The 22,872-nt window shown below is 39.7% G+C and overlaps 1 protein-coding gene across 5 annotated transcripts in view; it reads right to left on the reverse strand.

Annotated features, from left to right (window-relative positions):
* The window catches only part of ripor2 (RHO family interacting cell polarization regulator 2), a 60,784-nt gene that overhangs the window by 5,398 nt on the left and 32,514 nt on the right, over positions 1-22,872 (reverse strand). For 3 of the 5 annotated variants that reach the window (XM_041966959.1, XM_041966960.1, XM_041966961.1), the window contains exons 2-14: positions 18,969-19,089; positions 14,241-14,396; positions 12,880-12,958; positions 12,631-12,654; positions 12,149-12,202; positions 5,598-5,747; positions 5,162-5,225; positions 4,809-4,852; positions 3,128-3,253; positions 2,891-3,039; positions 2,249-2,378; positions 638-1,393; positions 180-364 (exon numbers count right to left, since the gene is read on the reverse strand). In XM_041966959.1, the coding sequence (XP_041822893.1) occupies positions 180-364; positions 638-1,393; positions 2,249-2,378; positions 2,891-3,039; positions 3,128-3,253; positions 4,809-4,852; positions 5,162-5,225; positions 5,598-5,747; positions 12,149-12,202; positions 12,631-12,654; positions 12,880-12,958; positions 14,241-14,396; positions 18,969-19,089 (2,038 nt within the window). Of the gene's footprint in view, positions 1-179; positions 365-637; positions 1,394-2,248; positions 2,379-2,890; positions 3,040-3,127; positions 3,254-4,808; positions 4,853-5,161; positions 5,226-5,597; positions 5,748-6,270; positions 6,427-12,148; positions 12,203-12,630; positions 12,655-12,879; positions 12,959-14,240; positions 14,397-18,968; positions 19,090-22,541; positions 22,566-22,872 lie in introns of those variants that run through there. The other 2 variants (XM_041966962.1, XM_041966964.1) reach the window with 2 other exon arrangements.

Consider the following 22,872-nt stretch of genomic DNA (forward strand, 5'->3'; position numbering starts at 1 on the left):
TTAAATAATATATATTTCCTCTAAGATGAAGCATTAAGTAATATTACACTGAAATAGGCTTCATACTTGTGTGCTTTCATTGCCGGTAATCAAAAGAGACTTTGCATTTGCTAACTTGGTATTGAACATAACATGTTCAGTTATACCATCTTAAATCTCACAATGCTGTAAAAACTCACCCAATCCTCTCCCCATCTGCATCAAAAAGGGGAGACCTCTGTGGGGGAATGCTGAGGCCAGCATGATCATCTCCAGTATCCTCATCATCAAAGTCAGAAGTGTTGAGGAAGTCGAAACTCTCCAGGGCGCTCTCCACTGTCAGGCTGAGGCTGGATGACCGACTCCTGTGACCCGGGAGACGACACTGTAGATATACAAGAGCATGCAGAGACAAAACAGGATGTTAAACACCCAAACACATAGTAAACATAACTAATTTCTGAATCCATGTAATGTGAGTTTCTGCCCACTGACACAACAGCATTCATTAAAGAATAAGCAGTATTCTGCTGTGGGCTGGACAAAGCTCAACTAACAACTTGGTTAAAAAGAGACTTCAAACAACTTAAAAAAATATTAATTCATGCAAGATCATTTTTTTCATTAAATTAACATCTTTTACATATAAAAAGTTCACCTTAAAGAGGTCCTCCAGGTGCATCACTTCCTGCTCCAGGTCCTGCAGCTCTCTGCAGCGGTGAGTCAGTGACTCCAGTCTTGTCAGCAAGCTGTGTATTGCCTCCTCCAGGCTACTCTCTAGGAAAGCCCGGCTCCCCTCTCCTGCCCAACTCAGGCTTTCTCCACCCTCAGTTGAGCTCCCATTGGGTGGTACAATTTCTGAAGAAGTAAGCCTTTTCACTAGCTGTCTGGTGAGGCTGCCCGGCTCTTCTGTGTCCAGTTCCACGGGTTTCAGCTCATCAGCCTGATCCAGAAAAACGTCCTCAGGAGCCACTGTGGATAGGTGCCCATCAGAACACAAAGATGGGGCAGCTGAACCACAGTTTGAGCTGGAATTACGCTGGGACTCTGTGCGCTCCCACTCTGAATCTTCTGCAACATCTGCTTCATCGCTGGCAAGGCTAGGGCTGGTCCTGCTGTCCCTGCTTCCTCTACTACCCGTTTCCCCATCCTCTTCATACTCCTCCTCCTCTTCCTCCACTAAATGCTCCTCTGCAATAGAGTCCTCCCTAGTTGGGAGGATTTGTATGGGTAATAAATCTGTTTCTGGAGGAGTGACGGTGATCTCAGGGTTAGACTGGCTTTGGGAGAAGGTGCTTGGTGCCGGGCTGGGGCTGGGTGTAGAACCAGAGGTGTCAGAAAAGGTGAAGGACAAACGTTTGCACTCTGCCATGCCGCAGCCACCATTTTCAAAGACATCATCTGGTAAAGTGGACTGAAAGGATAAATAAAGGAGTAGGTAAGAGCAAAGAAATATGGAACATTGATATAGCTTGAAATATTTCCATTTAAGACTGAAAAGTGCAACAGAAAGCTCCAACATAGAAGCAACCACTCTAACACAACTCTTCTCTATAAATCCTTATCAGTTAAATAAAAATTGAGTCATCTGAGCATTAAAAAAGACAACATCATCAACAGCTTAAAGCATGTCAAACAAATAACCATGCAAAGAGCCACACATGGCATTTTGCAGCCCCCCCACAGAGGGACTGGACAAACCCAGGTGTGTCCACACCAGCAGAGGAGCACATCTCCATCATGTCAGTGAGGCAGAGGGGCACACAAAGTTTGGTTTGGAGGGTCAAGGGCCCACAACACACTCACATAAACCTCCAGACTGGATTTGGGCCTTGGCCGGAGCGAGGCCAGGTCACCAAACGAACGACTGCGCCTTAGCTTCTCTAGCAGTGTTTCTCGGAGCATATGGAGGAAGGAGAGGCGTTGGCGCTCCACGGGATATGGCTGCCACTTCTTTACACAATGCAAGCAGGCATGTAGAACAGGGTTTTAGGGTATTGAATGAGATGCAGAAAGGATGAAGGAATGTTTAAGCAGGGGGAGAGTGTGGGTAAAGGGTTATTATATGGAAATGCAGGAGGATAGCAGGTAAATGAATGAGGGTTAGTTTCGGGGTAGTACTAGCATTGCTAAATAAGCATGGTGCATTCACACAGTGCAGGACTTCATGTTAGTTTGTTGGGATCACAGAATTTGATAACAATTTTTAAAACCCCCAAATCTGTTTTCACAGCAGAGTAAAACTAGCAGAGGTGTGTTGTTGACTCACAAAGAAAGAACTGTCCTGAAAGGTGGGGGTCTCCGGTGTGCCCTGGCTGTAGACTGACACTCGTCTCTGGAGAGCTGTGGCTTTGCTCAAGTTGCCAGATGACAGAGTCAGGTCCTCAACATCGAAGGGGCTGGGACAAGGAAAGGAAACAATGCACTTAATGTGACTGACCTGCATGATTTACCCATGCGTAACCACTGTGGAAGATGTTGCTCATGCCTGTAAACAAGATGTTTCTCCACAAGGTGGCAGGAAACCAAAAGAAGTGCAAACACTGAGTTTCCAGCTAGCAGTAGTTGTGGGTGTTCACTGGCAACCAAGCATATGGTCAGTCCAATAATAGACTAGGCAAAGATTAAAATAGACATTGGCTGCACCTCATAACTCAGCTACCCAGCGATTTGTGCCATACAGTGAAGATGAAAATCTCACCTCACCGACATTACTTCAAAAAGTTAGTAGAGTAAGCCTCAAATGAAACTAAAATCTATAAGTTTATACAAATAAACACACACCTTTAGCAACATTCTTCGTGTCTGACCAAGATGAGAAGCAGCAATTGCTAAAAAATAAATAAATAAAAATCCAGCTTTGGCTTGATGTTTGCTGGATTTTTGTGACAGCTGTTAAATTTCTACTTACTACCACGTCACCTCCAGGTTGAGTTTGATAGTTCCCAAGTCATTGACGTCCACAGCCACCACCTGAGGCATGGCTGTAAAGAGCTCCTTGGTCTCACAGATGACGCTACCAACCAGCATGTGAGTGGCCAAACCCTTCAGCTCTGTCACCTGACAGACACAAGCATGTTTCCTTCCTTAGTACAGGGAAACAGTATGTTCTGCAGCATATGTTTGACACACATTGCACTAGCAGTACCTTGATATTAATAAGGTCAGTGATGAGAGGCATGAAGACCATCTCATCCCCATCCCAGCTCTGTCTGGAGTTCACTTCAATCCTTCCTTTCAGCTTCCACCGCTGGCGGCCGTACCTCATGAAGATCTAAAGGAAAGAACAAGACACAAGTGGACAGAAAAGAAACAAATCAGAATGAATAGAGAGAAATAACTAAGCTCTCATAAACTTACTTGTCCTACAAAATAAAATTAAGTCCTGAGGAATTATTATCAATTTTTTGGCCCCTTTGAGCAGCGCTGACAGATTATATCGTGCCCTTTTCATGATGAATTTGGAAAAAATAAGACCCTTGCATACATAAAATCATCTGTCTCTAACCAACTTCTGAGGATAATCCCTGTTGGTTTAGCTGCTAAATGTTCCAGCTGAGCTCTCGTTCCGTCTGCTCAGCTATAGGGAATTAGATACACCCAATTTAACCTTTGCATTCATAATCTGCAAGATGGTGCAACACAAAGTTTAATTTGGATGTTTGTTTCTTACTTTCATCATGTTTAGCTTTGCCTGTCATGCCTGGTTTGTTGCCGGAACGCAACCTTTGCCTTTCCATTTTTTCCCATTTTCTATGCCTTTATACACAGTAGATTTCTTTCAGCTTTTCTATTTGAACCTGTGATTGTTGGTGACTCAGCATTTTGATTTAGCTTGTTCCGTAAACTGGTCTAGTTTTTTCAGCTCGTGTGCTTTGCACATTGACTGGCCAACACACAGCAGGGGGTGGGGGGTTTATCACGCAGGTTCAAATTTGGTTTTCAGAGCAAATTTATATGTAAATACATATTGATTTTATTGCCTTAGATATATGACAGGGAGTAAAGTGGTGCACTTGATCACATGCAAGTTTCAACCTTTTGCATGACCTTTTCCAGGTCCCCCCCCCAATGCACCTTGGGGCTGGGGTCAAATCTACTCATTTTCCCTTATGATGACAAGCCTGTATTTGTGGAGCAAATGTGTAGCAGATTGTGTAAATTTCTACATTGTAAGGGTATGTGAGTCACAGGCAAAACAACAAAAGAAATTGGTTCATTTTGAGGTTATGTTTTGTTTTCACTTTTTCATCAAGTTTGTGTAATGAGTGTGTAAAAATCTACACGAGTACATTATGTGAAGGAAAAAGTTACTAAGCAACAGCCAACTGTGGTCAAGTCCTCCAAAAGGAGGTGGAAAATAAATACTGGATGAACTCAGCTGCTACCTATTTCTTGTATAATATTAATTTATTAACATTTATTTAATGAGCCATTTCTCAATATTAATAGAGGACTAGCTTATTTTTAAGTTTCCAGAATGGATTTCTGTGTTGTGTACAAACCCCTCAGAAGCCGTTCTTTTGCATGCGGCAGGTGGTTTGTTACAGCACAGCACAGCAGCCACTAGTAAACATCAGTTATATAAGTATCTCTGTCTAAGACTTGGTGCAGGGCAGGTAGCATTTAGTGAGTTTTTAAGTCTTTAAAAATGAAAACCATACAATGAATTGAATAGTTCTGCATAGCCCAGAAACCAACCAAGCAGTGTTACAAGAAAAATTCTATCTATATTTTCTATATCTAACAAATCTAAGCAGTAGGCGAGGTTTTACAATTTTAATATCAGTGTGGAAGTTAGAAGTGGGGGAAAAATAAAATAAACTTACCTCATATTGATCTCCAGGACAAAGTCTAGCAAAGCCTGCCAAACCTGTAGGAGAAAAACAGATATTTTAAGCATTCAAAAGATGAAAAGCAGGATGGAAAGGATTCAGGATAAGTTACTGCACAATAAACAATTCCTGATATAGGGATTCATTGCTGACATATTTGTTGTTGGGAAAACTGTTACAGAATAAAGGGTTTCCTATTTTAATCAAGGTGGAGTTTGGAGTATGCAGTAATTTGATGTTCATTAAGATACATTAGTGAATAAATTCTTCTTAATATAAAAAATAAGTGTAGAAGTGGTCAGACTTGTCATCTGCAGAACTTTTTTATTTAATACTTCTGAACCAACCTTTCATTTTGATGTGAAACTCCCCGAGCAGGTTCTCCAGTTCACTCTCAAACGTGCTCATGTTCTGGACAACAGAGAAAGATAAGACTGGTCACACAAACAGCCCTCACAAAAGACAAGAACAACAGTGATCAAGTTATTGCTTAGGTCTTTGGCTAAAGCTACTGAGAAGAGCCTGGAAAGCTGCTCTAAGCCTTCAAAGACAGGCGATGACACGGGCGTGTATGTTGTTGGGATTTAAGGGTCTTTGTAGTAGTTTTTACCAGCCATACTAAACAGCAGTCTGTGCCATCCATTATGGCTGTTGTCAGGTGTGACCCCTGGTGTAGTTCATTCTTAGATACCAGACACTCTAACTACAGCCATCATGTTTGTGACACCATTACTTACAGTCTACAAATCAGGCAGAATTATTTTATTTAGGCCATGGCAGTACCTCGGTGTATTCCTTGTACCGGCGATTGACCTCCGCGATGCTTTCTTTGGTGCCTTTAGTTGAGGGAGAGGAAGAGAAGGCCTGCTTCATCCGGCTGGCACCCTCCCTCAGGCGGCTCTGGATGCAAAAGGCCTCGTACAGTTCATCCACCTGAATACGTGCACACAAAAAAGTCCCTCAAGTACGCCACAAGGACAAGCATGCATTCGTGTACATAAAAATGTAAACAAAGTTCATTGTTATTCTGGGTGTGTTCACATTTAAATGGGAACAATCTTTTTAACAGCAAAAGAAAGAGTGAGTGAAAAGCTGAGCTTAGTGAAGACATGGAGTAATTACCATCGTCTAATAAGACAGAGGAAAATTTCCACTAGCTAAGAATGCAGACAGTTATATAGACAAGGTTAAAAATTCTGCCTCTTTACAGAAAGACGGTCATGATGAATTACAAGCAGACAAAATATAACTGGGAGGAAAAAGAGATTGAAGTGAACTGACGGATACAGTTGGTATGTATCAGTGTGACAGCAGACTGTGCAGTCCCAGTTTGTGACTCCAGTGAGATGCCCCCATGGCGAGGCAACAACAGACAGGGTTTAGAGCTCATTAGGTTTGCAGCGTCGGTCTGATCTCACCAAAACACAGAGAAACATCAACATTCTGTTTTTCTCACCATTAGCTGAAGTGTTGGCATTTCAGCTGAGATCAAATCCAGATTAGACGATGCTGTAACAAGAGCTGCAACAGTTCCCCTGAACCCAACACAGAGAAGTTGATCTTTCTGATGAGCCAGCTGCGGTTGAGCTTGTGTGGCCTGAACTTTTTCCTTTTCCCTCTCATACAATAATTTCAATATATTCTATAATGTTACGCATTTTGGAGCTTTATAGGTAAAATTGCCTCTTGGTTTCTTTTTTAATTTACTTCTGATTAAGTCATACAAAGTCTGAAAATGGCAGGAATTCAGCAGAAGGGCACTCAGATAGCACGTCAACCAAACTCAAGGACTATTTGTAATTATAGGAAAGTCCATGTCTAAATGTGAAAGTTTGTTCTTTTAACCTTGTTTCACTTTTCTAACAATTTTCATGAAATTCAGTTTTCTCAAGAGTTACACAACTCAGTTGAAATCCTAATCCCTCGATTAAAATTAGCCTCCATTGCCTCTGCTTAACACATATATGAAAAAGATACTTGGAGACTAAGACAATGCTGAGTAACTCAGTCATTTCTCTGTGATAACACAATGAACCATCACAGTTAGTCTATCAGCAGTCTGAATTTCCAAATGAACAGATGATCGAAGTGGCAGCCAGGCAAAGCAAAACACATCAGATGAGCCTCATCAAAAGGAGATATTGCTGCCTGTCTTACGTAAGTGCTGAAATATTGATGCTTTGAGCGCTTTACGGCACTCATTAGGGAAAAGCAGGAGAAAATGGGCCATTCTGGCTCCTGTTGCCCTAACAGCTCCTGTTTATTTGCATCTCTTTGTCCCTGAACCAAACACTGCGAGAGACTTTGTGAACGTTTACGTTGTCATATGGTGTCTAAGCTGGCAAAGAAAATAGGGATAACAGAAAATGGGTTGCAGTGAGAAGTTTCTGTTTTAGAAGGTTGAGACTGAAGTCTGATGATGTTATAATAACTTCTGTAACCACAAAGACATATAAACACACACCCACTGCAATCCCACCAACTCCACCTCAAACCAACCAGCCCCCCCCCAGCTCCCACCCACCCCTGACTGGTACCCAGCTCGTCTGACTGTCTGTGGTATGTGGTGTATGTGGCAGGGCTGAGCCAGCTGTAAAACAACATGCAACCCCAACTGTTATTTTCAGCTCTCTGATTGGTAGTTGATTCAGAGCCATCAATAGACATTTTCTTTGGTTTATATTGAGGGAAAACCCAACTTTGGGAGGACATTTTTGAAAGTGAAAACATAAAAATTCAGTCAGGTAAACTTTTGAGCGAGCTCTCATCAAGTCCAGACATTTAATGCAATTAGACTCAAACAAATGAATAGACAATCATGAGTCATTCATTTGGAGACAATTGTGCTCCTCTGTAACAAATCACAAACGGGAGCTACTGAATAGCCATCTTTCAATCACTAATCATATCATTATCTGCTAATGAAGCCTTTTGTCTACAATTACAATTGCCTCTTGCAGCCTTCAAGGTTATGTGCTTTTGAAGGTCAGCCAAGCCCCCCTTCTGAGGATGGCCATCAGCATATTGCTGGGCCTCGGGCACATTTCACCCCAGAAAAAGAAGAAACATGAAAGGCAAAAGACAAACAAAGAAAAACAGAAATCTCAACAAAGGCAGATGGATAAAAAAATGGAACATGTCTCAGTTGTTGACACTTTTGACCATCAGACAGTAAAACGGATGTTGTTCTAGGAACAGACATGCAGGCATGAGGTATTGCATAGACCTCATATAGAGAGCTTCCTGACTGTGCTTTAATCTTTGTTCTTGTTTTTCTGGGTTTTGCGTTAATGAAGAACTTGTGGAGATGGATTGGACTCGCCACCCTGGATTTTTTTCATATTTTTCCAGGATATTTTTTTAAAATATTCATATCTATATTTATTTAGAACACATATAATGCAAATATATACTACATTTAATCCTCTTCTAGGCTGCGTTAATTACAGCTCACTCTACTGGCAAAAAAACAGAGGTAAGGGATTATAGGAAAATCTTTATTGGGGAATCAATTATGCTCAGAATGAGGGAAATACTTTACCCAGTTATTATGGGTGAAATATTCAGTTTAGCTCCCTTTTCTTTCCTTCTTGATTTGCATTTTTAAGCCAATGCCAGTATAATTCTAACGAGGTTTGCTTAGTAGTATTACCATGCAGTCAGTTTTTACAGGGCTGACTGAATCTACTATGTATCTCACTCTTGACTGCAAGGGTTTAAATTGAGCAAATAATAATTTCAGCAAAAATCCTCTTAAGATATGGGCATTATCCTCAATAGAAGAATAATAGTGCACACACACCCACACACACTTACACCCACCTACCCACACACACACTTTTTATGACCAGGGGCAAGTGATTATAAGCAGATTAAAACAGGCGGGTCACACAAAACAGCATCAAACACAGACCCTTCTTAGGGAACTATGTGTGTGTGTGTAGGTGTGTGTGTCTGCGTTGGTGGAAAGATTAGCATTCAAGGAAAGAGGGGAAAGCAGAAAATGCCCTATATTAAAAGCAATCACGTGCAGAGTATGCACACTCATTCTGGATTGAATTTGGCATGTGGTTAACATATATGCACACCCTCTCTCAGAGGAAGAGGAGGCGCCTGGCAGCTGCTCTTCCCACCTTCAATCTGTGTCACTCATCTCTTTAATAATGCCCTGCTGATACCAGTGTCCAGCATGCACACACGCATACACCAGAGATAGACCCTGTCCCATGCAGGACATCATAAAGGTTGCACTGTGCCACCTGCTTCCTCCATGTGTGCCATTTATGGAACAGACATCTGCAGGCAGCACGGGAACAAAAGACCAGGCTGATGTGAGTCACAAACTAACAACTTGCTGATGGATGATTGTTAAGTCACCCCTCACGGCAGCTGTCCAGCACAAAGAGACACGCCTGAGCCCGTGTACAAACATTGACAAACACGTTCACTCTTAATGTAGCTTACAGCTGCTGCAATGCTGAATCTATAACTGCTGATGTTTTTCATGCGGCCATTTTTAAAAATGAGGTAACAGACTTAAACAAAGCTAGTTTTATATTGCATTGTCTAAACATTCAGCAATCAATCCTGTAAATGAGTGTAAGAAATAGTTGAGAAATCATCCAAAATTCAGGTGGTCTAGGTTCCCTGTACACAGGTGTACATTACTCCTTGCTCCTGTATGTTGCTCTCCTGGGACAGCAATTGTTATCTGCAGTACTCATCACTCTATTAGTAGAAATGAAAAAACATAGAAGGTGATGATGCTGCTCTTCTTTACAGTTCTTAACACACACCGCCTGGATTTAGAAAAATAGTGTGATTAATATCTTATAATACCAACAGACAATACACAAACATCTCCCAAACTACTACACCCTTTAAATTCTGATATGATTCAGTCTGCCTATGAAGTGCAGTACAATGATAATCATCAACCTAGAGATGTTCGCATGCATATCAATGTAAACCTTTCATGTTTGCAACCCTCAAGTTTGCAAATTCTAAATCATTCAGACTGGACAGACTCTTGGCTTCCCAGAGCATTGTAGTCCTGACCAGGGCCAAACAAAGAATACCAATATTTGATGAGAAAAAATAACAAACATAATATATAAAAGAAAATGAGGGAAGATTAGATTCACAAGTTTCTTGTCAACAAATTTGAATGATTGAGAAGAGAGTTGATTGTGTATGACCAACTCATAAACAAGCTATGTGGCTGCAGTGATTTCTGAGTCATGCCTCGCCTACTGCACACCACTCCTCAACTAAATAAAGCTGAACATTTTCAGTCATTTATCAAAGCAACTGGTGTATATATTTAGAATGAAAATTTAAAAATTAGTGTTAGATTAAACAAGATAGAGTGAGGCCCATTAGCTGTCTGACAAGAACAAAATCAGACACTGTTTCAAATATTTACTGGAACATTCAAATCTATTTTTGAGCAAAGCCTGCAACAACAGAGGCTTTTAATGTTGAATGGCAAGTAGAAAGGCTTTGATTATGTGTTTGTTTAAAAGCATCCTGTGACAATCTTACAAGACAGAACAAGCAACATCCCTGCTTACAGTTTCTTTTTGTTATCCATGTCAAAGTTGAGCTAGCTGCAGAACATCGTTCTGACACATCACCACCTATTTTGATAGACTCTTGTCAGACTTTTTTCTGCACCTCCTCTCAATTTTTCACATATAAGGATCCTTTCAATACACCTTGCTAAAGCCTGCTAACTACACTGACCCACATTTCTTGTTGCTTTCAATCCACAAAATCACTTCTATCCAAGGAAAGTGTTTCTGTGTTGTTGTTTTACACACGTTTGTTTCTGGACAAAAGATGAGTTTTTATTGTCTGGGAGGATGTGTGTGGACATGAAGGGTTAACATCACTCCATCTATGGCTTCCTTGAGCTCCCTTGAGGACTTCAAAGGCTGTCTTTGAGTAACCATGGTTACCTTCGGTGCTGCACTGTTGTTTGGGCGTGTGTGTTCTGATTACCTGCTGTCATGTCTGATTTGATGCACAGCAAGAGAGACCATTAATGGACTACAAAAGGGGATGTGGAAGAAAAGTCAAAGAGCCCCAGAAACCCTGCAGAGGATTAATATCCCTGACTGGCAACCCATGAGGAGACTACAAAGAAGGTATAAGAAATGAAAAATTTCTACCTGGCACCTGTAGTAGGGATGTTTTTGCCTCAATCGTGAGGAAACTTCCCTAATATATAAACACATGAACCACACAGGAGCAGATAAATAACCTGGCAGCAAAAGTCCAGTAAAGAGTGGCAGCATTTTCACCCGGAAATTTAACATAAAATTAAAGCGAGTGGGTTACTTCTAAAAACCAAAGAGTAATAATACTGTAACAGTTTATTACAACAACAACAAAAAATTGACATTTTGGTCAAAACTGCAAGCGGATTTTTTTCTCAGAGAGGAAAATTTAATTGTTTTTTCTCACCTATGTTTACAGACAGCTGCTGGTTAGCTTAGCATAAATGCTAGAAAAAGAGGAAATACCTAACTTATTTCTGTTAAAAGGTATCAAGTCCAAATTTCTCATGAGTTTATTCAATAAAAAGCAGGCTGAAAAATTAAGATAATACATAAATAAATAAATTTGGAGTTACAGATTCACTGTTTTCCTTTTTCCTCTTCTTTTTTTTAAAAATAAGAGTCAGCAACACCCTCTCTCTCCACCTATGCAACGCTAATCAAAAACAACTCAACAAAAAAGTTTAAAAACAAAATGGCATGTCAAAAAACAAGAGAGGATTTCACTCATGGCTACTTTATTGCACCAAGATAATTGTCAAGCACAACAGTTCTTCAAGAGCTTGGTGTAATAAAGTTGCCACAAGCAGAGCTGCAGGTTGCGATCCTAGCTGATGTATTAAGTTATTTTTACCATTAACATTTTTGTTGCTTTCCCTGGACACACATGTTTTTTCTCATTTTAAAGACACAACTGTGTCAGACAGGATACCCACCTCTGTCTTCTAGGTAAAAGTCCAGTTATTAAGAAGTCTGAACTTTTGTTTAACATGGATTACATATACACGTTAATTAAGTTATTTTAGGCTTCGACTGCTAATTATATGAAGACCAGGCACTGTGACATTGACAAGACAAGACAAGACATAAGGCACTATGTCACGCTGAAGATGAAAGAATGTATTTAGACCTAAAATCTTCAAGGGCTCTCAATATAGAGGCACTTAGACATGCAGGAAAGAGCACAGACTGAATACTCAGAACTGAAATATTCAACAGTCTACTTTGGTATCAGAGATTGACAAATAAATACTGATTCTGTTCAACTCTTACCTTGCTAATATGGAACTCCAGGCGTCTCATGTACCTCTCAATGCTTTTGATTTGCTGTAGAATGACAGACAGGATGATAATTTACTAGTGCTCATGAGAGTATAGCTGCATATCTGAAATAATGGATGATGTATACACATAAAGCTAAGCATGGAAAAAGAAGTGGCATATGTGTTTAGTAAAGATGCCACAGATTAAGTGTGATCAAATAACCCCATTCTCTTCCAGACAGTCCCTCATCGGTTACCTATGTGTATATTCAAAAACTTATTTTCTCGTTCCTTTTATCCCACCCATCCCTTTATTTCCCTTAACATTATTACTTAATATGATCTCTGGCCTTGCTCCCAATTTCCTGTGCTTGTATCTATTTCCCTAAACCCAGATCCCATCCTGATCCCTCAACATCTTCTTATATAAAAAATTAAACCAACATGTAGCAAAGGTATTGTCATGATGCACCCTCTTGTCTATCAACTTACCTTGTCAAGATCATACAGCACACCCTGGACAGAAAACACATACACACAAACCTGTTACTAAAAGAAGCACAGCTGAGATTGCTTAGATCATAAAAGCATATTGCAGCTTTCAGTCATCAAGGACAGAACAGTTTATACAGAGGCAGATTACTCTGGATAATTACATTAAGTGTGTAAATTTCTGAACTGAACCCCAATATTTGAATTCCTAATCTATAACTAAATATTTCCATTATTGAAATATCTCACCAGACGAGAGTTCCTCTTCATGTCCTTCATCAGACACATGAGTTTGTCCAACTCTGTTTGATGAACTTCAAGATATTCACTATAGAGCAAAAAAAACAAGAAAACTGTTCTGGTCTCAAATAGATCAAGTAGTGAACTTTACTAATTACTATTAACAAAACATAATTGCAGCAAAGATAAAGGCTTTAAAAGATGATGTAATGATGTAGTAACACAACATAACGCATATTTGGGTCTTCTATTGTTGTAAAAAAAGGTGCAAGTATTTGACAACTAATCAGGTGACAACGTGTTGACATTTTTCATCCTTTTCTCTCTCATCAACTACCCTGCCTGTGTAGCAAATGTAAATGAGTTTATCTGAGCTGTGCAGCCTGACAGCTAATGCTAGCTGAAGCAACAGTTTCTCCATAAGCATTTAAAATGAATGAAATGTGAGAATCCTATTTTCATTTTTGCTTTAAAGAAGCGTGCTGAGCATGGTGGTAATGTTATAATGCAAGATAATTCCCGTCGGTTACAGGTGATCTGTTAAGTTGGTCAAAGGCAGAAGGAGCACTTGTGCTGCATGTACTTAGCACTCTTAGAAGTGAATCTTATGTTAAATAAAAAAGATGTTTTGAAGTGATAATGTTGGTTCCCTTGAAATAATAATTTTGCAGACATTACAAGCAGAGCTCTTATCATCTTTCTTCTTTTTCTCTGCCATGTCTCCCTTTTTACAGCATCACAGATACACGCAAATGAGGTTTAAGATTTGCAGTGAGCTCACATTAACAAAGGAAATTATATACTCAAATGCTTGTGATTCAAGTGCTTTGGAAAATTTGGAACCATCCTTGAATAGGACTAGACTGTATATGAAGTGTCTGATGTTCTGTTATGGCATTAAAAGAAGCTGCCTATTATAACAAAAATGTCTCTAAATTGGCTTTTTCACAGAGCCCAAGGTTACCCTTTCTGACTTAAATTTTCACAGTTTACACTTAATACATCTGATTTTTTCAGGAGGAAAAACAAAAAAAAAAGAAAAAAATCTCTAGGGTTTAAACCAGGGGAGCCCAAGTCCAGTCCTTGAGATCTACTATCCTGCAACCTTTAGATGCATCCCTTCTTCAAAAACACCTGTATCCAATGGCTGAATCCCCTCATCCATATGGTATTCATCTATGCAGAGGCCTGGTAACGAGGCATTCATTTGATTCAGGTGTGTTGGAGAAGGGTTGCATCTAATAGTAGATCTCGAGGACCAGACTTGGGCACAGCTGGTTTAAACAGTTCATATTATTATCTAAGTAAATCTGAATAAATCTAAGTGTGCATGTGCAGAGTAAGTGTGCATAAGTGGATGAGTTACTCACTCCAAGCCTTGTTTAAGTGCAGTGTAAACCTCCTCCAGTCTTTTGGGCTGTGGTTCTCTGGAGCTGCTGCCTCCTTTGTGGCCTGACAGGTGAGGCTTCTTGGGCTTGGACTGTGGCTTCTTCTGCACCGCAGAGTTTCCCATAAAGGAGTTACACCTGACACGCCCCCAACAAACACACACATAATCATAAGAACAACAGTTTATCCCAGCAGGATAATGACTGAGCAGACAAGGACAGATTGTGCCTCAGATAATTTAGTAAAAAAGCCCAGAGCAATGTGGAGAAAGGAGAAATGTTTTGACCTGAACATGTAACTTGAAGAAAAAGCCTTCTCTTCAATATTTATCTGCAGTGTTTCAGATGGTCTGGTCACCATCTGTTTGTACTCACATAGTGCTTCATGTGATTTCTATCCCATTTTTATAGCAAGCTGAACATGTCCATGGAGTAGTCTCAACATGAATTCATCTCATCTGTCAGACAGAGAAGGCTCCTCAAGTTTCTTTAGCCCTCTTTCATGCAGGACTGATACATTTAACCAACAGATTATTCAAATTATTTCAGCATAACCTTGTCAGACACACACCGATATGCAGCAAATAACTAACAGCACAACCTGAGTGATGAACCTCTTCATCACCCACAGATGTGTGTCAAATACCACGTATATGCATGGGTTTCTGCAAACATGTGCTTCCCCCATCCCCGCTGTCTGTGCTTGACCTTAGCAAGGCTACTGTTCATCTTCCTCTGGAGTGATCTTACAAACAGACAAACTGAGACAGCCAGGCTCCCGGCAGTCAGCGACATTCAAGGGTTCAGCCTTTTTCTGTTACAGTCCTCATCAACAAAATGTGACTGATTCAAAGAAAGGAAGATAAACAAATGTGGCACAGTTCAGAGTTCAGTTACATTTGTAAAGAAAGTAGTAAAAGAGGTTGTTTTAAATAGTAACATTGAATTCTTATCAAACCATCAGCTGATAATTAAGATAAGTATAATCAGTTAATCATGTGGTTCATAAAGCTTTCCTTCACAATTGAGAAATCCACATTATAATTACCTCTGCCAGGCAGAGTTCATGTATTCAGTAGTGTTAATAGTTTTGTTTTAGCTAAAAAATAAATAAATATTTAAAATAAAAAAATAAAAAAGCATGTCTGCTTTTCTGTTAGCAACATAAATCAAAACGTTATGGATGGATTTTGATTAAATTTTCAGGAAATCTCAGAAATGGAATAAGGAACAAGTGATTAGATTTTGTGGGTGATCCGGATCACCGCCTGGATCCAGGAATTATTTAAAAGATTATTTATGATGTGGAGATAGGGATCATTTTGCCATTAGTGCTTCTAACAACAATAATGCCCACAATCACTGGCAAAAAGCAAAAAAAAAAAAAAAAAAAGAAAGAAAGAAATTGGCTTGGCAGAGGTCTGTGCTCTCTACATCCATGTAGTTGTCAATTTATGTTATACAAATACAAACTGAGCACCCTCACGAACCCACTAATTGTTCTCATTATCGCATTAATGTACAGTATGGAGTCATTTTTACATGGCTTGTACACGGTGGGGCTGATGATGTAGCTCTGGTCTTGCAGCTGAGAGATTCAAAGGTCGATAGTGCTGAATGCACCAAGGGTACCTGTCTGTTGCTAATAGATCTGGAAAAGGTTATACATCAAACATTTATTTCCTCAAATTTATAGTTTATTTGGGTCTTACTGGGTGTTGTGGTTGAATTTGGCCGAGGTAATTTGGAATGGACTGGATGTGACCTGTCAAGATTGAGTATTAGCCTGTTAGTTACCATTAGATCAGACTCTAGTTTGTGTGGCTTTGCATAGTCACAATATTGTTTAAACAATTAGTTAAAAATAGCATGAAATATAATACCAATAGTGGTGTTGTTAGCCAAGCATCCATACACAAGAAAAGACTTTTCAAGTCAGAAATGTGTATTATCAAACCAAACTGCAATGAAACTGTTTGACCCCCACCAAAGTCTGACCTTTAAACCAATCAAATTTCTATAGGTGGGATTAAATGCTTCTGTAGCCTGCAGCTTGGGGTGTGTTGTACATTTCACAATAGACAGTATCAAAGGCATTCCTCTGATTCTGCAGAGACAGCATGGTTTTTGAACACACACATTGGGACCTATTTGGTTACTGTGAACTAACAAAAGAGAGAAAAGGTGGCATAATGAGAGCATTTTCTCTGCTCAGTTAAAATACAAGCTGCAATCACAATTTTCCCTTTTCAAATCTGCTTATTTTAGGCGAATAAAATGTCCAATAAAATGTCTGCACAACATCCTACAGGCCAAGGTGATAGATCCTAAGGATAATTTTGTCCAATGTTTAAAGATTTAAATAAAATGTATGTAAAACAAAAAATAAGTAACAAATTCTCTTACCTGATAAACTGAGATTTTTCTTCCGCAATTCTGCTTTTTAGAACTCAACAATTCACATATTGATGAAATTGGTCAAAAATTATTTTTAATCACTCAATGCAAATATTTTAGGTTACATTTCTGAGCTTCATTTCTATGTGTGAATAAAGAAAAGGACACATCTTTCCTGAGTGCAGAGCCTCCTCCTCAGTCCCTCTCTTATCACATTAATCCATTTTAGGTCACACTCATCTTACTCACTCACGCACATTTCAGCTTTTTAAAAGCATTACAGATTTAGCTGACAAATGACATTTCCTCAGTCTTAATAAAATTATCCCAGAGTCATTTCGGGGACATGGCAACAACCAATTCCAGCACTTGACAAGTTAGGATGTGCCATGCTTTGCTGCAAGCCAGTGGCAGCAGCACAAGTTCAAGCTAAGCTGCCACAAATGTAGGGCAACACTGAATAAAAGCACCGCGTAGCCTTGGGGTCTCTTGATACAGACTCAGAGGAATACACAACCATATTCATGCCAACAATTCCACACGGGCTAATAATTGTAGTTTTGCCCCCTTGGACAGAAACTGCAAAGTCTGCAGCACGCATTGATGCACATAGAGCATACACATGGGCACACACACGCAAAGTCAGGGATGTGAGCACAGACTGTGACACACACTGGTGGGTTCAGAAGCTATCCCCCTCACTCATGATCACAATCTAACTCGTCTGTCGCCGACAGTCGCCCACACACTCCAGTCATTCCAACTAATTACACTATTCACTGTCTGAACAGAGGGAAAGAGGGCAACAGTGTCTTCAAATAGGTTCTCTCAGCAGGACCATGACCGCTGAAGACAACCAGGCGCCAACAACTAACCATCAAAGATAGGAAGAGATCAATTTGGGACATCAGTGTAAGTAGGCTTTGTCTGGAAAAGGAGCTGTCATAGATGAGTCAAGGAGGAAGAAACAGATAAGACTTATCTCTCAAGACCTTTATTGATCTCTTGTTTTTTCACAGCAAACTGTGGCTATGAATGAAAATTATCAAGTGTCATAGAGCACTGACATCCCCTGAAAGAAACAGCTCCCGTTTTTTGCCATGACTCACTTAGAAACCAAGAAGTCTAACTCCAAATTAGGTGCCAAACCTTGAGTCAAAAATTTCTTGTGCCTGTGTGAGTAAGGCTGAAAGTGAAACAGAATAAATGAGATTTTTTAAGGGACATTTCTGACAAAACACTCAGATGAGTAAAGTGAATCTATAAGTAGGATTAACAAAAATACAATTCGTGCATTTTCCTCATCTCTGATAAATCAAGGTTTTACGTCAAACTCAATGGCTAATAATGAATAGAAATTCTATCACTAAATATTAAAAGAAAGGAGATACAGGAGGCAGAAACTATTTTTAGCCAAACAAAATAATTTCTATCAGAGATTTCTCTGTTCCTGAAGCACCGTATAAAGGCAGACACTATGTCCTAACCCCGACTTCACAAAGATGAGTTATACAAAGAATAAAGGCTTCCACTTTAATATAAAGTGATTAATACAAGCCGCTTCCTAATGCTGCAGGTAGACTTTGTTTTGTGCAGAACCTGTGTGAACAACATAGCTGCTGCAACTGTTTATGAAGTTTATTAATAAATCTCTCATTTTTTCCAACAGTTGCAGCAATCTCCCTTCCCCAGTTCCATGGTATTTGGTAATACTATTCTCCTCTATTGGCAAACTAAAGAGATGCATGTAATAACAGATCTGTGTCTCCAGCTCGTTCATTTTGCAAATGCACCATCTGCACTGAATATGGTAGGGTACAAGAATTTGGAGGTGCGAAAGCAAAGAGCACCAAGCTGCACTATAAACTAAGCTCAGTTTTTAGGGATGCATAGATATCAATCTAACACTAGCTTATCAGTAAATATAAATCACATTAAATGATGGCAACAGTCAAGATTTATCCGGTATGTCTAAATTTTATCCAGAAACTCATCGTCTATCTAATTTTGTTGGACAAAAAAAGTCACAAAAAGAACAAGACAAGCAGCTGAAAAATCATGATCTGGTTGCATATCAGCTGATATTAGCCCATCCTGTTTGCCTAATCTTTCACTAATTATTAAAATCCCACATATTAGTAAAGCAGTCAGGATAAACAGCATTTTTCTAAGAGATTGTCCTCCAAAATCAATGTGACACTTGAAGATAAGTTTTAGAATACATTCTTTCAGTCACTCCTTGACCTACATTGTTATTTTAAAAAATGAATAACTTAAATCAATCACAGGTAAACCACTCTGAGCTTTGCTTACCTTGAGCGTCGTTCCTGTAGTGTGCTGAAGCCTGCGAAGGATTGACTCCTTATTATGCCATTGGGCCCACCAGGGGAATGAGTGCCAGCCGCCATGATCTCCGGGACTCGGGACGACACTCCTGGAGGAGAACACACAAATCCACGGTAAACTAATAAACTGACAACATCTGGGCAACAAGAGAAGGATTTAGGATGAGGATCCATAACGCATCACAGCACAATGAAATCATGTCATGAACTTCAGTCACACCAAGACAATCAGCAGCAAGGTTAACTGGAGTGTACTGAGCATTGTGCAACGCAGCACAAAGTAGGCAATGTTGGTGATGCTCACCATGTGCGATGTGGATGAGCAGCATTCAGAGCCTGTGCTAACACGTCTTGACTCCTCTGGCCTATTTGTCACCACTCAGCTGCAAGCATACCTCAACTGTTACAGTTGCTCCTCAGGCAGGTGCCACAATACAAGATACAAGAAGAGGATTTTATACCTGAACTAGGAGCTCCACTTTTGAATAGTGTATCAGAATGCCAGCTGTTTTGAAACCACAAGCAAGTAACACAGGCTAGACTGCTGTAGCTTTAACTCTTTAATGACCAGGGATGGGATTCCAAGTGTCATTTTTCGGTGTTAAGACCGTTAATAAAGTGTTCATTAGTAAAAAGTCCACAAAAGTTAATCCAGACTGTCTTTTGTCTAAGTTATCTAATAAGCTAATTTTACATTTAAGGCATCTTTTATCACTGTGCCTATATTTACCATCAGCATCCTGTCAGATTTCAACCTTTTCTTAAGCTGAAGATGAGGCTTGCAACATGACTCACGTGGGCACTTCAGGAGCAAGCTGAAAATAGACGAAGAAATGTCCAAATATAGCTGTCAGATAATAATGTAGCAGAGATCAAGTGCCCAGAGACAGGAATCTACAGAGATACCTGAATCATGACTTTAACTGGGAAGATATGTTTGAGTCCAGTTAGCTGTGTTTCTGGAAGACAGTGGACAAGTAAACTCAAAGAGCCGTTTAGAGCAGAACCACAAATGTTTAACATAATGGCAGCATTGGTATTAAGTAAAAAAAAAAAAAAAATAACAGCTGAAGTTATGTTATATGTGCTGCATATACACGTTTGAAACCATGCTATTCCACAGCAGGAAAGTCTTCTTTACTAAGGTGACAGCACGCCTTTAATTTAAAAAGCCCAGAGAGAGCCTAGACTGTATGAAAAACAAGCACAAAACGATAGATTCATTAGTATTAGTATTTTGCATAATCAGTATAATTAAAATTTTTGGTTTTCCAATAATTTTCAGGACAAATGCAATCATATGCTAGACATTCTGTGTTAATGTTGGTGCACGCATTGGTGAAAAGTGATACATAAAATTAGCTGAAAAGCACCCCAATACATTTTCAAGATGAACAGCAGTCAGTTTAACGGACAGGAGTGCATGTCTAAAAGAGGCTGATCACCACCTTGTTGATCCTGTGGCTACTCTAAAGCCATTCAAATGTAACACAAGCCCAAATCTGACCATCACCTGTCAACTTTGGTGATATTGTGTATCTTTAAACTTCAGCAGGGTAGAAGAGGACTTAGTTCTATCATTTCACAGCTGTATGAAAGGGAAACCATAGTGAAAGCAGATGGGCCAGAAGGAAAAAGCCACGAGCGATTTGTCAAATCAGATTATGCTCAACTAAACATGCCAGGAAATCAGACCTTAGTCCTGACAGTAACTACATAAATCACCCCACAGCGTTACCAGTTAAACCACTTTGCAAACGATGTAATGAGAGAAACAGGTGACTTTTCGGCTTGTTTGTGGAACAAAGTTTTTTCCTCTTGCTTTAGGTCTCTAGAAGAAAGACAGACCACCCCTGTGGAAGAGGCAGGACAAGGCACAGCACACAAACACTCACACATCTCTTTCCACAATATTACAAGTGATTGAGCCGGCAACATGATATCATCTGGCTTCGTCTGTACTGCAGGGGAACTGAGAGGATCACAAAGACCCGACACAGGGTCAGGAAAGACTAGATTCTTGGTTTGTGGTGGGCAAACAAAAGACTTGGGACTGATACTGTTCTGGCTATTTATAGTAGCTGGATCACTTAAACAGTGGGGATCTGAACGGCCATGACTCATCAAATTAACCATCACGATCAGCAAATGTACATGTGTTTGTTTCCTTCCACAGATAAATGTTTTATCAATGAGACAATATAAGTTTATATATAAAATAGTGGGAGAAACCAAACTGCAGGTAGTCAAACATGATTCATGTTCTATCCTAACTGCATGTCACATGTTTAGGGACCTCCTTCATCCACATTACCTTGCAATGTGACCAGCGGAGTGGAAGAGAGAGAAGCAAGGTATTTAAACCTCTTCTAGACTGATGAATTTATGACATTTACATCATAATGCAAGAGATAAGTGTCTTCATTTTTTATTGTTTATCCACATCTAAAGCTACAATATACTGCTTTCCTCGCTCACCTATAGCTGGCTTTCCACTCACCTTTTTGGTAGAAACAAGAAGATTTTGGAAACAATCCAATGCTATTATTCTGTTTATAAGAAGGAGTTTAAGCACATTTGGAGAGATTGAAACATCTTTAATAAGTTGTGACCAAGTGAATGCTACTTACATGACTAATCATATGACTGATCAGCTGTTTGTGCTGCAGGATAACAACATGGTAAATACTCCGTAAGGTAAAAGAATAAACATCATGTACACAACTAAACACCCAAATTCATCTTTTAATGTTTTCCAGTTGAATAAGCCTTTTAGCTCTGATATATTAATGTTGATATCAATCTTTCCAGATTACACTTGTGGTCATGTCTTGAGGATATGATTCTATTGAGAGACATTATTACTGCTCTGGCCTAACCACAACTCACAACCGAGGTCAGCAATTTGCTCTGAAACATTTGGGCCCATTTTGGTCCATTTTGATCTCTTGCTGTTCAATAACAGTTTTCAGGCTCTCCATGTTTGTTACTGAATTTCTGACTCACTCACCTAAAAGAAGAGCAGTGGGTGGGAAATGATGGTACATGTTGTTACCTAATGCTCTCCGAGTAATAACAGAACATGCTGGTCACTTCTCTGAGTACTCCAGTCATTTCCTTTAGATCTCTTGTATATTTGCATGAAACAAAATGATGGACACTTATGACCAATCACTGCACACAGTGATGCCAGATAATAAGTGAACCGGTTTAAAGTCCCATGTGTACATGGGTCTCATGGGTTCCCAAATGGTACACACTGCTGACACTGCTCATGATGAGTACTTCGGGGATTTTTCCCCCCTTTTTATTGTTAGATGTGAAACAGTACAAACACAACTCAAACGAGGCAAAAAGCTCCTTATTTACACACTGTGCTCAATGAAAATCGAACACTGATGGTAAGGTAGAGCTGTGTTTGCCCTACATTTATTTTCAGGGACTCGCCAAGGCGCTGTTGGATAAATGTGCCACTTCATAAAAAGATAATCATCTTTCCCCCAGAAACAGAGCTATTATCTGCATTTGAAATATAACTCACCATGTGATGTTGTGAGCGCATCTGCTGCATTCAGTGGGAGGATGAGACAATAATGAAATGTTAAATAAAACAGAAGCTACCTGATTACTTTTTTGGGGGGTGGACGGATATCTACATATAATATGATAAACTGCAGATGTCTGTAAAGCCAAAAACATTGGTGGGTGTTTAAACTAGCTATTATAATTAGAAACGTGTTCCTTACAGCACACAGTTGGCATGAACGATGTGTTAAATGTTCACACTTGTGCCAAAGTTCCTGGATTTTCCCTTTAACCCTTTCCCAGCTTTAGTAAGCCCTTTCAGTACAAACTTCACATTTAAATCCATG

Source organism: Melanotaenia boesemani, chromosome 17 (genome assembly GCF_017639745.1).
Source record: "Melanotaenia boesemani isolate fMelBoe1 chromosome 17, fMelBoe1.pri, whole genome shotgun sequence".
NCBI classification, from domain to species: domain Eukaryota; kingdom Metazoa; phylum Chordata; class Actinopteri; order Atheriniformes; family Melanotaeniidae; genus Melanotaenia; species Melanotaenia boesemani.